Source organism: Ictidomys tridecemlineatus, chromosome 3 (assembly GCF_052094955.1).
Source record: "Ictidomys tridecemlineatus isolate mIctTri1 chromosome 3, mIctTri1.hap1, whole genome shotgun sequence".
Taxonomy (NCBI): Eukaryota; Metazoa; Chordata; class Mammalia; order Rodentia; family Sciuridae; genus Ictidomys; species Ictidomys tridecemlineatus.
Window position 1 is genome coordinate 204,747,169 of NC_135479.1, and position 12,686 is coordinate 204,759,854.

General features: G+C 34.8%; 1 protein-coding gene across 4 annotated transcripts in view; it reads right to left on the minus strand.

The window, feature by feature from the left end:
* Scaf4 (SR-related CTD associated factor 4) overlaps positions 1 to 12,686 on the minus strand; it is a 68,396-nt gene that overhangs the window by 19,618 nt on the left and 36,092 nt on the right. For 2 of the 4 annotated variants that reach the window (XM_078044528.1, XM_078044527.1), the window contains exons 12-19: positions 11,906 to 12,096; positions 11,049 to 11,149; positions 10,582 to 10,695; positions 9,176 to 9,332; positions 7,792 to 7,949; positions 6,031 to 6,196; positions 5,861 to 5,947; positions 5,512 to 5,637 (exon numbers count right to left, since the gene is read on the minus strand). In XM_078044528.1, the coding sequence (XP_077900654.1) occupies positions 5,512 to 5,637; positions 5,861 to 5,947; positions 6,031 to 6,196; positions 7,792 to 7,949; positions 9,176 to 9,332; positions 10,582 to 10,695; positions 11,049 to 11,149; positions 11,906 to 12,096 (1,100 nt within the window). Of the gene's footprint in view, positions 1 to 5,511; positions 5,704 to 5,860; positions 5,948 to 6,030; positions 6,197 to 7,791; positions 7,950 to 9,175; positions 9,333 to 10,581; positions 10,696 to 11,048; positions 11,150 to 11,905; positions 12,097 to 12,686 lie in introns of all 4 variants that reach the window. The other 2 variants (XM_078044526.1, XM_078044525.1) reach the window with 1 other exon arrangement.

Genomic DNA, 12,686 nt, shown 5'->3' on the forward strand with positions numbered 1-12,686 from the left:
CCTGGTAGGGAGGGGGGAAAACAAAAACAACAACAACACAAAAAAACAAACAACCCACAAAACCACAACTCCATGGATTTTCTGCAAAATAATGTATAGTAGTCTTTGAATGCTCATTTTTTCCTGCACATCACTTATATTTGTGTTTTAGAATTTTAGCTTGCATATTAATTGCTAAGAATTTTATAAAAATTGACAAAGCCAAACAGCTACAACTTAAGAGTTAAGAATTTCACTATTAGAGAATGTAAGTTTGAAATATACAGTTAACCTATCATAAATGTGATTGTCCATAGGCAATTTTATTTTTAATGTGAACCTGGTAAAGTCTTACCTGAAATTCTTCATAGCAATATTTGTCTGCCAAAATCAACCTAGATAGAGTCCAAAGTTTCTGCTCTTCCACCTTCCTCAAGATGTCTCTCAGAGAGACATTTAAGTTTAAAGATAGTCTTCAGGCTAGTATTCTACACCAGCCTAGAGAGCCCAGGGTGACATGCAGAGAGAGAATGTAAAAGTGCTCTGGATTTTTTGCACATGACTACTCGTGTTTTGCTTGAAGTGCTGAGTCTTCTTGGAGAATATATAGTGTATATTCATGCATAAATTCATATTCCAAGTTCAATATTTGTCGTGGAAAAATCACTACTTTATGCACGGAATAATGTCATATACTAAGTTGAGGACATTGTAATGCATATTTAAGAACTATTTCTATTCTGTGTAACACAAGTGAAATACCAATTCAAATATTTTAAATCTCCTGAGGCTGGGGTTGTGGCTCAGTGGTAGAGTACTCACCTAGCACGTGTGAGCCCTGGGTTCTATCCTCAGCATCACATAAAAATAAAATAAATGTTTAAAGCCTCATGAAGAACAGGATGAAGTCATTACATTTTGGGGGTACCAAATCAAGTATCTATCATACTTTCTGCCTTATAATTTAACGTAATCAAATCATACACTAAAGTTCAAAATAAATATTAAAGTGCAAAAACTGTTCTTTAAAATTAGGCTGTATTATGTTTTTAAAACTCCTAATTTCTAGAATCTTCTCCAGGTTTTCTTTCATCGTTAATGACTTAATACATTACTAAAAGATTGGTGCTCTAATGTTCTAATTTAAATGTTGTTAAAAATTACTAGCTCTAAAAAAACCTCAAAATTTTAGAGACTAGGCAAAGAAATCCAAAGCTAAGTGAAATCATCATCAATTAAATACCTATCTTAAAGGAATTTCTGAAATGGCTGGTAAAATCATTTGCCTCCTAGGCAGTTTTAGGGATTATAACTATTGCACAAAAGCAAACACAAGTGTTTAATAATTCACAAATCAATTTTGTCTCCATATTTCTCAAGGTGCCCAAGTTTAGAATAAAGTCAAATATCTACTGAGGCTACACAGGGAATGAGTTTATCACAACACTTGCCTAGCAGTTCAGCCTAATAGGCCAATAATTTGTGACTCTTTAAAACCTCTGGCTACAAAAGTTATAAGTAAAAAAGGATCTTACAAATACTCAATTCTTACTTTACCATCATTTGCAGTAGTGCAACAAAAATGGTGAGAGGTCTCTTTATATTAATGATTACTGTATTTGACAAAAGGCTTTAATTATCCACAAAGGAATGAATTCAACCGACATTAGTTTTTGCTTGAAAACATTCTGGATAGCCTGGTAACACGGTAGAGATAGGTAACACAAACAAACATTTTTTTTGTGTGTATTTTTTTTATTGTTTGGAACACCAAAGTAACCCAAACTTCACATTTACAATGAACTTTTTAATAAAAATATGCTGTACATCATGTTAGAGATACATTATTATACAAAAGTTTTTGAGAAAAGTAAACACAGATACAGTCAAGAGAATGAACTGAATTGCTGTGATCTTTAATTTTTCTCCTCTCCTAAATGACCAACAACTGCACAATGTTATCTTTAGCTTTTATGAAACCAGCCCTGTGCTAGTAACTACTTTGGCTTGTGAGCTATTAAGTACAGATTTCTTTAAAATCAATTAGCAATAAATTATTATTGTATATCTGGTATTTTTCTATTTCCAGTATCACCAAAAGAATCATGTCTAATGATGGGAATTTAATTCTCTTCATATCTAGTAGCAGGGGTCAGGCGAACTACCTCAGCCTAGATCCAGAGACCGGCAGTCACTCCAAACTAATGCCCACACTGAAGTCTGATAATACAGAAAATTCTTAAACCAAATTATCCTTAAGGCATCCTAATGCCTCCTCCCATTATAATCAAGCCTCAAAACAGACTGTTTGGAGATATCTTGAACATTTGTTTGGCCCCTGCTACTTTATTGGCATATTTTAGAAATTATGATCTAAGAGCTCAGTTAAGTCTCAATGACACATTTATCTTCCATTATAAGATAACTATTGGATATCATCAATGGAACCAATTTAGATAGCAAGTTATGCTATTTAAATGAACACCACGATGATTTAACACACACATTTTCTCAGTAAGCCAAATAAAGGAATTTTTAGTGTGTGAACTTAAGATGTGGTCTAATCTACCTTGAAAATATCTGAGGCAACTATGTCAAGATATACTTCCTCCTAATAAGTTATTTTCCTGTTTGCCAACAAAGAATTACAACCAAAGGAATTTTAGGATTTCAAAGTATAAATATTCCCTAAGTGTTCTAAACATCATTTCTTACCTGTAATAACACCCACTGTTTACTAAATGCCTACCCTGTGGCGGATGTTTTACCCCCAATAATTATGACACCTTGGTGTGTCAATGTCACTTTTACTCCCCTTTACAGGTGAGGAAATGAGAGTTCAGTGTCAACTTCTAGGCTTACAAGTTTTCTGGTCAGCACAGCATTTCCTTTTATGAACTTAAAAGAAAACATTAGAGCACCAAGAGAAAACCAGAAGCATCAGCTCCAATACTCCACACCTGGAGCACACCAGTAATACCTCTACTGAAATCACTGATCCTTTAGTACTGCAATACTGCAATGGGATTACTGCATTCCTTCATCAAAATGATGGGACTATGGTTAGTCTGTTTTAACCACTCCTTCTTTATTTGCAGACAAGAATCTTATTTTGAAAAAGCAGTTTTGAACCTGCCAAGTATACACCATGAGTAAAGCTTACCTTTTCAAGTAAAAAAAAAAGGGGGGGATGGACAAGAATTTATCATTAAATATTGGTAGACACATTCAAGAAATACTGTGGGAATGTAATCCTTTTATGAATCTTATAACAGATGACTCTGTGAAGATGGCAACCAGTGGGCAAGAGAACAATAGGTGGTAATGAGGAAATAGTATTATGCCAGAAGCCTTAGAATGAGTATAAATGATAGCTATTCAGCAGAAAAATCCATGTCCCTTCTCCAAAAAGCCTGCTTTTACCATAATGTAAAAGTTAGGTTTTACCATAATGTAAAACTAAGTTTACTTTTCAAGTTTACTAGCTTTTTTTTTTCTGTGTTATATTTTGTTTCACATGTTGGATGCAGAGGCTAAACTGTCTGTTCAGTAGTGGTAAGGAAAAAAGGGCCAGCCTGGGTACAGTGGTGCACACCTGTAATCCCAGTGGCTCAGGAAGCTGAGGCAGGTTCATGAGTTCAAAGCCAGCCTCAGCAACTCAGCAAGGGCCTGAGCAATTCAGTGAAACCTTGTCTCTAAATAAAATACAAAAAAGGACTCGGGTTGTGGCTCAGTGGTTAAATGTCCCTGGGTTTAATCCCCAGTACCAAAGTAAGTAAATAAATAAATAGGTTTTCAAGATCTATTGTTAAATCAGAGGCAAGTACTTACTCTTCAGTATTGTTTGAAAGCAGTAATTATTAAACTCTTGGAGATCATGAAATCTTTCCCCTCATTCAATGAATTTACTAAGCCCAGAGAAAAACACAAATGCACATAATTTTGTCAACAGTCCAGAGTGACCACAGACAAAATTTCATTTCAAAATGAATTCATAACTGAAGGTGTATGTAGGTAGAGAAAATATGGAGAGAAGGGGGTTGATCAGAAAATTCTATGATTCAGATTCTGTGACCCTGGTGCAACCATCTTAAAAATATAAAAAAAGAAAAAAAAAAAGGCATTAGGGCTTGGGTTCTGGCTCAGCAGTAGAGCTTTTGCCTAGCATGTTCGAGGGCCTGGGTTTGTTCCTCAGTACCACATAAAAATAAATAAGTAAAATAAAGGTATTGTGTCTAACTACAACTAAAATACATATATATTTTTAAGCATGACAACAAGCCACAAAGATGTTAAGGTTCTTTGGTTCCTGTGTGATGTTGCTTCTACTACAATTTTCATTACAATGTAGATCTCTTAAGCAACCTTCTTATTAAAACAAATCACTTTCCATCATTATGATAAATACTGCTAAATTACTTGTGATAAATTTTAGTTTCAAATCGTCTTTTATTATTTCCCAATCTGTATCCTAAGGGAAATAAAAAATCAAGTTGACTGTGGGCCTGAGCTCAGTCTTGAAGAGGCCAGAATACACAGAATGCCATTGGCTTGTAGTATAAATGTGTGTGTATATACATCTGTGTGTGTATATGTATATTTATATCATCAAAATTTACAAAAATATCAAAGGAATAAGTGAAAGCATAAAAATCCTTCATCATAAACTGATGTCCCATAGTTCCTACACCTATTTCAGAGGTAACCAATGGTTTTTCCCTTAAAAAAAAAAAAAACTAAGATGATAAAAGCAAATGTGTATACACATACCTCTACAAACATAGTGGGCTCACAGTTCTAGAATACTATAACTTTCAGGAAGTAAGCATTATCTTCCCATTAGGAGAATAAAATGTTAGTTATACTTGGCAATAACTACTTCAAATATAAAAATATATTAATTTAAAGATGCTCTACTAAAATTAACTGTGACATATTTTTATAATTTAAGCCAGCCAGACTAAGCCCTCCTAAAGATGTAAAAAAATTAAGTCATACCTTTCTTAATTGCAGTAGTGAGGTTGTAGATAAAGAATATAAACTCCATCAGGAGAAAACTGAGGAGTCAGAGGGAAAGTGGTTCCTCAGGAGCTGAAACTATTACTCAGAAACCAGTCATTTTATTGCAATGTAGCAAAGATGATTTGCCATCCTACAAAAAATGCTATCAAAGTTCAGAGGTTTCAGATGGATAAAAACTGATCCAGACAAAGAAAAACCTATATCATCAAAGAAATATTTTTCTGAAACTGGAAGAGTAAGAAGGTATGTTAATCAAGAATTCTGTAACAATTTCTTTTACATAGGAGATTAATCATTTTTTGTACCAAACTAAGATGTGGAAATCCAAACATTTATTCAAGACAAATAAGCATGATGCCACCTTTGAGGTTTCTTATAAACACACATTTGATTTAAGAAGATTTTCCTCAAAGAAAACTAGCCTAAGAGACCACTTCTCCAAAATTAACGTTATTTTTAAGATACCTAACTTGGGTGGGGAAACTAGTGATAAAAAAAAAATTAACTTACCAAGAAGTGAAACAGGCTGGGTTACAGGAGGGGTAGGCAGATTCGTGGGTGCAGCAGGTGGCACAGCAGAGCCATACATTTTCACACTGTCACCAGACTCGGCATTTCCTCTAGCCCCAGACACCACTGTTGGAATGGGATTTCCAATAGATAAGTCTTTTGTAGTGTCTTCATTTATACCAGCGATAGTAGCTAAGGAATATAATTACATCAACATGTGAAGCTGAATAATTAATTATCTTCCTGGTCAACATTCTTCTGCCACACTATAGATCCTATTACTGGTTCATTCTCCCTTCTACCCCCAGCTTGAAAAGGTCAAGTAAACACAATGGAAAAACATGCTTACAGTTTGGGATGCTTATTGGTGGAGTGTGAGGAGGAGGAATGGATACTGGTGGAGTTATAGGAGGTGGGGGTCCAGGAGGAAGAAAACCTAAAGTAAGAAAAATAATGTCAATTTTTGTATCACTTCATTTCAGATTCTAAAAGAATGTCTTTTCAAACAACTTAGTGTACCTGGTGGTAGATGCATTGGATTGAATCCTGGGCGCAAAAATGGTGGTGGAGGAGGTGGTGGAGGAACACCAGGACCAAAACCTGGAGGGGGAATTCCCAAAGGAGGTGTGAATGTGGGTGGCTGGAGAGCACCAACTACAGGAGGACCCGGCTGATGTGGTGGGACCTAGAAAGAAACAAAAATAAAAATGGAATTATCCACCTAACTGCCCTCACACAGTATATTTAGATGAAATAAATATTTTATTGCTGGAAAACTAAATGTTTCTAAATTTGTGCTTACTCTATCAATAAATTAGTTATAAGATATAACTTGTGATACAATTAAATAAATATGACATAAAGATAAATCAAATGAGAGAAAAGGGAAGTTTTGTTTTCTCCTTCAGGAATGCAAATTCACACTCTATTTCATCAGCATCCACTGGTGCTCTGAAAGCAAATGATACCTTTAAAAATGTTTCAAAGTTCAATGAATTTTGGGAACTCTAGCTCTAAGAAGTGCTACTTAGCAATCACCTAGTGGCTAAGAACACAAATCCTGGAGCTAAGTTGTCTCTACTCTCTTCTTAGGTGGCTACATGTGGGGGAAGCAAGCTATTTAAACTTTCTAAAATGGAAACATGCCAGCCGGGCATGGTGGTATATACATGCCTGTAATCCCAGCGGCTTGGGAGGCTGAGACAGGATTGTGAGTTCAAAACTAGCCGCGGCAAAATCGAGGCACTAATCAACTCAGTGAGACCCTGTCTCTAAATAAAATACAATATCAGGTGATGGGGAAATGGTTTAGTGTTCAAGTACTTCAGTGTTCAAATCCCAATATGAAAAAAAGGGATATGTGCCAATATCACATAATTATGGTACTGAGTAAATACACATTAATTACTGGTACCTGACACTTTATACTAAATAGCCAACAAATGCCAGCTACTGTTTATATATCAAAACATGTAATTTTCCCCTTACATTGAGAGAAAATCAAGAGACCAGATAACCTATTTTTGTGACAGATCAGATTTATCTGATTCAGAACTATGGATCAAGTATTTATAAATTTCACCCAAATGTTTTCTCATTATTATTATTATATGCTAGGAAATATGCTGAGTGCTTAACACACATTGTCTCATTTATTCCTCAAAACAACTCTGACCTAAGAGGAACACAAAGCCAAAGCTTGGGAAAGTTAGGTGCTTTGCTCAAAGCCACATTGCTAAGTACAAACAATGGAGCTGGAACTCAAACGCAATTCTATCAGAATGTGCATTTTTTCTTTTGAAGCACCAGGTGAATTAACTACATAGCAAAGGTTTTTTTTTCTAATAATATACCTCTCATTATGTTAATTGACACTCAGCTTATTAACTAGCTTTCAATATCTGTTAAAAAAAAATTCATGATGGCACCATTGAAACTGAAGATTAAGAGGCTCCCCTTCCCTCAAAGCAGCTGTACTGGGTGCATATCCAAATTCCTTCAGAAAATAATATTTTGAAGAATAAAGGACCCATAAGAAAAAAAGAGTATGTACCTACAAAACTAATAATTAGAATTAATGTCTAGAATATTTTAAGACAGTGAACAATCTAAACCGATGGTAAAGCAATATATTTATGAAAAGAAAGTGTTATAGAGATTATAAATGACATGATATGCCAAAATATAAAAAATATGCATATGTATGTACTTGTGGTTCTGACTGACATACGACTACAATAAGATCTATAAAGGTTTAAACTATGTCCCAAATATTCTCACCTGTGGAGGTGGCACTGTTATAGGTGCAGGAACAGGAATAGGAGGTACAGGCACAGGTAAAGGTTTAGGTATGGGTGATACTGGTTCTGTATGTGAGCTTTCTGCACCTCCATTTTGAGCAACTTCATTTTCAGGCTTCTTGGGAATTCCTTTCCAATCTATAAAATTTAAAGAAATGTAACAATGAGATTATAAAACTCGGAGCCAAATTAATACAGAAATTCCTATGTGAATTTGATAAACAATAAATTATTTAAATTAAGGAACAATAAAAAACATGGAAAAAAGTGCTTACAGTGTGCTAGCCACATCCTAAACACTTATGTATACTAACATTTTCACAGCTATCTAAAGTAGATTACTATTATATTCCCATTTTACAAATGAGGAAAGCCAAGACAATTTACCCAAAGTCGCGTTCCTAGTAAGTGGTAGGGGATTCATCCCAGACATACCCTGCTCTAGAGTCTGTTTTTAACCACAGGAGTGTACTAAATAAACTTTCTCTAATATTAAAGAATAACTCGGATATCCTCTCACATGTTTCCACATACCTTCTAGTCAAATGAAAAATAGGTAAGTATCTTTCCATTCTGTCCTCTAGAACACTAATCCATCAGAGATTCTCCTTCTTTTAAAGGAACGCCCCCACTCCACTGTGTATGAGCTTCAGGACTACCACTTCCCCAGCCTTTTTAGTTTTGGTTCAGAGTCTCCCAGATACCTGGAAGATAGTAGGTCTGACTGCCTGAACAGAAACCAAGCTCTATCCTTAAGTGAAGGCACCATGCATCATGGAAGGATAAGGTGGCGTTTGGGAATAGTATAGCACTTTTTTTTTTTACCCAATTCTGGCTCTCAAACATCACTCCTACTTCAAGATTACTTTGAATGCTCATTCTATTTTCCAAGCCACTTTATGCCTTTGTTCCTGTTATCTATTAATCTATTGGTCATGCCTATATATTTTTCTATTTTTCCCCACTGCAACCTTACTGTCAATCTGGCATCTGTAATATTAATAACCAGAGGTAACTGAACCTCCTAGTCTTACACATTTTCTTTTCATTGCTTCTCTGAACATTTAAAAATTTCCAAAGAAATTATGATGAAGCACTGCATTAAAGTAGAGTACAAGTTGAGTACCCCTTATCCAAAATGCCTGGGACTAGAAATGTTTCAGAATATTTGCAGATTTTACAGGCAGGACCATCTCTAATTCAAAAACCTTAAATATGTAATCCTCCCAAATTCAAAACTTTTTGAGCCTTGTGTTGGTGTTAAATCTCTAGAATTTTTTCTTATAAAGAACAAACCAGATATTTTATTAAACAAACACACTTCCAAGCGAATAAATGAACTGTAAAAGAAATGACAGTTTTACCTGGGTTAAGTGTATCACTGTCCAACATTCCTCCTTCACAAAAACTCTCCAGTTCCTCAGGCTTGACTTTGTCCCATGGAATATAGGTAACGCCAAGTTCTACATCCCAATACTGCTTGTAATCTGCTTTTATTCCTTTGTTTAAGGCCCAGGCAATCTATTTCACCATTAGTGAAAATATGAAGGGAAAAGGACACTATAAGTCTTAAAGAGTTCACTACTCATCATGCTACTCATTTGGATGTAGGAAGTAAAGGAACATTGGCACTAGTTATTTCTGGATCTCAGACTTTTACTCTCAACATGAACTGGCTATACCTTCATTTTGTCCTCAGCTGAAAATTTCAATGGCAACTGCTCCCTTATCAACCCTCACCCTGACCCTAACTACCCAGCCCAGCCATTGTAAAGCTCATAGAAAATAAGTTCATTAGAGAGACTGAAAGTTTCCTATATAGCCTGGCATGCTGGGTGTCATTTTTGAAAGTCTATGGAATCCTGGCAATTAATCAACATTAGACAAAAAATCTTTTTAATAATAAAACTAAAACAGGACTTTAGGAGCCAGATAGAATGGACACGTCTGTAATCCAGGAGGATGACAAAGGAGGACTCATAAGTGCCAGGCCAGCCTGGGCAACTTAGAACAATCCTGTCTAAAAAAATAAAAGTGGTGGGGATGCAGGTCAGTGGTAGAGCGAACTGGGTCTATGCCCAGTACTGAAAAACAAAACAAATTGAAACAAATAAAAACGTTAGAGGACATTGATGAAACAATGTCTTTGATTTCTCGGGATGGGAGGTGGGGAGGATATGAAAGGCTTTGTACCGGAATCATTTTCTATATCATTAACAATCATTTTTCACAGTTCATTTTGAGATAGTAATAAATCTCAAAAAATATGCTAAAACACATTTTATTTAAGGCATCAATCAATTATATTTGATGATACTATCTATCTTAAACAAGGGGATAGTCTACAGCTATACTTCTGTGAGGCCCTGGGTTCTACACCCAGCACCTCCCTTCAATTTCTACTATTCACTGAACATTTAAAATTGTGTTTTAATAAACATTATAGGTTTTGTTAAGAATTTTAAAAGGGGCTAGGGATGTGGCTCAAGCGGTAGCGCGCTCGCCTGGCATGCGTGCGGCCCGGGTTCGATCCTCAGCACCACATACCAACAAAGATGTTGTGTCCGCCGAGAACTAAAAAATGAATATTAAAAATTCTCTCTCTCTCTCTCCTCTCTCACTCTCTCTTTAAAAAAAAAAATTAAAAAAAAAAAAAGAATTTTAAAAGGATATATCTGAAATGCCTCAAGTCATAACTAAGCCCAAATTAGTTTTTAAAAAGCAACATATTAATTCCACATTAAAATAAAAAATAATTATAAAACTTTACCTTTATGGATTTTTGATTTACTTTATAGTTTCCACGGCTCAGTTTCTGCAGGGCACGATAAGCATCTTGCCTATGAACCATAACAATATAGGCACAGCCCCTGGGAGGAATCATCTGCTCCAAAACATTTTATTACCAAGAAAAAAAAAAAAGAAAACAAGATATAATAACCAGGTTCAACAGTCCTACTCCTCAACCCAACAGCCAATGCAGAATAAACTATGGCCAAAGTCACTTGCCATAAGTAGACTTTCATAGCAAAAATTTTAAAATTAAACTTCACAGTCTAAGAAATATTAAATACAGAGTGCTGAGCACAGACTCAGAACACCTAAACATGTAGCCACAAGTCCATAGACTTCTACAAGTCTATGGAAATTATAACTCAAATCTCAAGTCCTTAATTTCGAAAAATGATATTACTCACATCTGCTCCACTTTCATTAAATAATTAAATAAATACTCACATTAATTGATTCAATGGGACCAAACTCTTCCAATAGACTGGCAACGTCCTGTTGAGTAGTCCTTTTGTCCAGCTGTCCCACCCAGAGTGTAGTACTGCAAACTGAAAATAAAAGAATGACTGTAAAAATATTCACATTTAATAAGTAAACTTCATGTTACATTTTTAAAAAGTTACATAAAATATATGAGCACATCTATGATACCTAAAGTTTAACACAGAAAATTCCTATACAAAATTTTTTAAATTTAGAAAATTGTATTAGCACTTCTAGAAATGGAACCAGAATAGTTAAAGGCATACTTAAGAGTTAGAAAAACTGGTCTTTTTGTACTTAGACCAAAGATCTCAATGAAGTCTGAGGTCAAAGAAGCAATAATTTGCCCAGTCACCTTGCCAATAAACAGTAGAACCAGGACTTGAGTCTCTTCATTTAAAACTAACATAAAAACTAACTCAGTGTTTTATTCACTACATGGAGATATCCTTTCCCAACTCTTGGGTGTCTACACTTTTTCTTTTATGCTGTATTCTAGGCAATAAGCTTTATAGAGTCAGAAATTTTATATGCCCCAGAAATTACTATGAATTAAAATCTTTATAATAGTTACTGATTTATAACAAGAATATAGCATACCTTATTAAACATTCTAAAGATATCTGATGAGATTCATGTAATTATGCAAGTTAATATATCCTGTAAATGGTTAAATTCAAACAAGACACAAGAAAGCAATATTTGGAATAAAACAACATAGTGATAATATTTCATTTATGGCTCTGCTCACGGTTATAAAACATATTAAACCAACCATATAAAAAATAATACAGGAAGTTTGAATATGAAGGGTTATTTACCACTTGCAGTTTCTGGTTTGATTTGAGGCAGGCCTTTTTGTCTCCGTTCCCTCTCTTTTTCTCGATCACGCCTTTCTTGGGATCGAGATCGAGGAGAATGTCGGCGTCTATCCCTGGACCGTGATCGGGAACGTCGATGACGAGACCTTCGAGATCTAGAACCAGATCTAGATCGTCTCCTTTTTGGTGACCTAATATTTTTATTAGGAGGATGGATAATACATGGAGAAAAAAATAGAAAATACATACTCATATTAAGTTAGAGGGGAAAAAAACAACTAGGTAATTTAATGTTTTGGATATTTAAGATTAGTCAGGAACTCATTTTAAAGATCTTTAGTATGCCTGAGGATAGAAAGCATGCATATAATTTAAATAAGAAAGGTTATCAGCATATAAAAGTATCTATCATCTTCAGTTCCTCTGAAACTAAATTATAATTTAAGAAGTAAATTTTCATGGTTAAGGCACTGCTACTTTAATTAGGAAAGTCTTCTTTTCTGCAGCAATTAAATACTTAACCCAAGAAGGCTTTACTCTCTCACTTTTGTTGGTTGATAAAAGTTGTAAAGGAACTTTGAGTATATTCTTTTTCTAATACCATGCTATTCTATATAAATAGACACCAGATCAACTTGAAGAAAACATGGGTAAGATGACAGACCTTAGATTTTTCTTTTTAAAATCAGTATTTGTGTTTCTCCTTTACCCCATGTATGAATATAAAGTGCTATTCATTAAAATAACCTTATTTGTTTTTCACCTATATGTCTTCTAAGAC